General features: G+C 40.8%; 1 protein-coding gene across 1 annotated transcript; it reads left to right on the forward strand.

Moving 5' to 3' along the window:
- The first annotated feature begins 427 nt into the window (after positions 1 to 427).
- Positions 428 to 1,420, forward strand: LOC110286176 (melanoma-associated antigen B5-like). The gene has a single exon (XM_021152641.1). It carries the CDS (start codon positions 428 to 430, stop codon positions 1,418 to 1,420), a length of 993 nt encoding a protein of 330 aa, XP_021008300.1.
- The last annotated feature ends 250 nt before the right edge of the window (positions 1,421 to 1,670 follow it).

Below are 1,670 nucleotides of genomic sequence, written 5' to 3' on the forward strand. Positions count from 1 at the left end.
AGGGTCTCAGGGACATGCTGATATTTTAGTTTGAAATGACAGCTTCAAACAGCAGAAGAGACAGACCTAGGACTTGCCAACAGTTCATGTAATTATTCTCACTGAGAAGTGACAGGATCTTCACATCTCCAAGCAAGAGATCTCCATTGTTGATCTTTGTCACCATTCCTACACAATAAAAGCCAGGATAGCAAGCAACATACAGCCTAAAGTGCACTTTCCCTTACTCAACTGAATATGAGCAAGTTATAACTGAAGTCCTCTATGTTCCTAGATCAGTATTTTTATAGAAATTTTAGAAGCAGAAATAAACACAAGGGGGCCTCCTCCTGGTGAAGTTGCTCATGCTACCTTCTTTTGTTTCCCTTAGGTACCTACATCTCTAACATCCTGCCATTGTACTTGTTGTTGTCCTTGATTAGTCATCATGCCTCGAGGTCGAAAGAGTAAGCTAAATGCCAGGGGGAGACGCCTCCGTGCCAGAAATTATGCTCAGGCTTCTGAAGGTGCTGAGGAAACAGTAGTAGCAACAGAAGAGTCCTCTCCTAAATCATGTGGCACCTCTGAGATGCCAGAAAAAAAATCAGATTCCAGCATAACTGTTGATCTCTTTTCTATATCAGATGGCAGTTTTATTGATCTTGATGATGCTGAAGACCTTTTTATGTATTACCACACTATTAATCACCAAGATATTCTGACCCAAAAGGTCCTTGTGCTGGTGCAGATTCTCCTCAAAAACTACAGAACAAAGCAGCTTACTACAATGGAAGATATGATGCAGGTTATTGATGAGGAGGAAATGAATGACTTCCCTGAGATCCTCAGGAAAGCTGCTGAAAGGCTTGCAGATGTCTTTGCAGTTGAACTGAGGGAAGTGGAATCAAGCCGGAGGCTGTATGATCTTATCAGTAAGCTGAAACTCCCCAACAATGGGAGGGTTCGTGCTGGCCAGGGCTTCCCAAAGACTGGTTTCCTGATGACTGTACTCGGCATAATCTTCATGAAGGGCAACTGTGCCAGTGAAGAAGACATCTGGAAAACACTAAGATCTCTGGGTATATATTCTGGAAAGAAGCACCGAATCTATGGAGAGCCCCGGAAGCTCATCACTCAAAATTTCGTGAAGCTAAAGTATGTGGAGTACCGGCAGGTAGCCAACAGCAATCCTCCACGATATGAGTTCCTGTGGGGTCCCAAAGCATATGCTGAAACCAACAAGATGACCATCCTAAAGTTTGTGGCCAAGGTCAATGAAGTTTCCCCTAGTTACTTCACAGGTCTTTATAAAGAGACTTTAAAAGATGATCTAGGGAAGAATCAAGGCAACCGTAAGGTCAGCTCTGCTATTCATCCCAAAGCTAGGGAATTTTCATTTGTGATGTGTCCAGGGCTTGCTTTCTCCAGTGCTGAAGTTTAAAGCAAAAAGCAACATAGCAGTAAAATAAGGATGTCCTTGAAAACATGAAAGGAAGTACAGAGTAAACAGGTTAATGTAGTGAAAGGATAGAAAGAAATCAAAACATGAGTAAACATTGTAGTTGCTTTTGTTCTTTTTGATGACATTAAATGTTTGAAAACTTCTTGTCTGTTGTTAAAAGAAAATAAAAGAAATTAAATGTTTCTTAATTAGATTTCATTTATTGACTGTTATTTCTGTTCCCTTGTTT

The sequence above is a fragment of the Mus caroli genome, chromosome X (assembly GCF_900094665.2).
Source record: "Mus caroli chromosome X, CAROLI_EIJ_v1.1, whole genome shotgun sequence".
Taxonomy (NCBI): Eukaryota; Metazoa; Chordata; class Mammalia; order Rodentia; family Muridae; genus Mus; species Mus caroli.

What these genes read in the sequence shown, in the direction of transcription:
- LOC110286176 (XM_021152641.1), top strand. Translation starts at nt 428, where the DNA reads ATGCCTCGAGGTCGAAAGAGTAAGCTAAATGCCAGGGGGAGACGCCTC.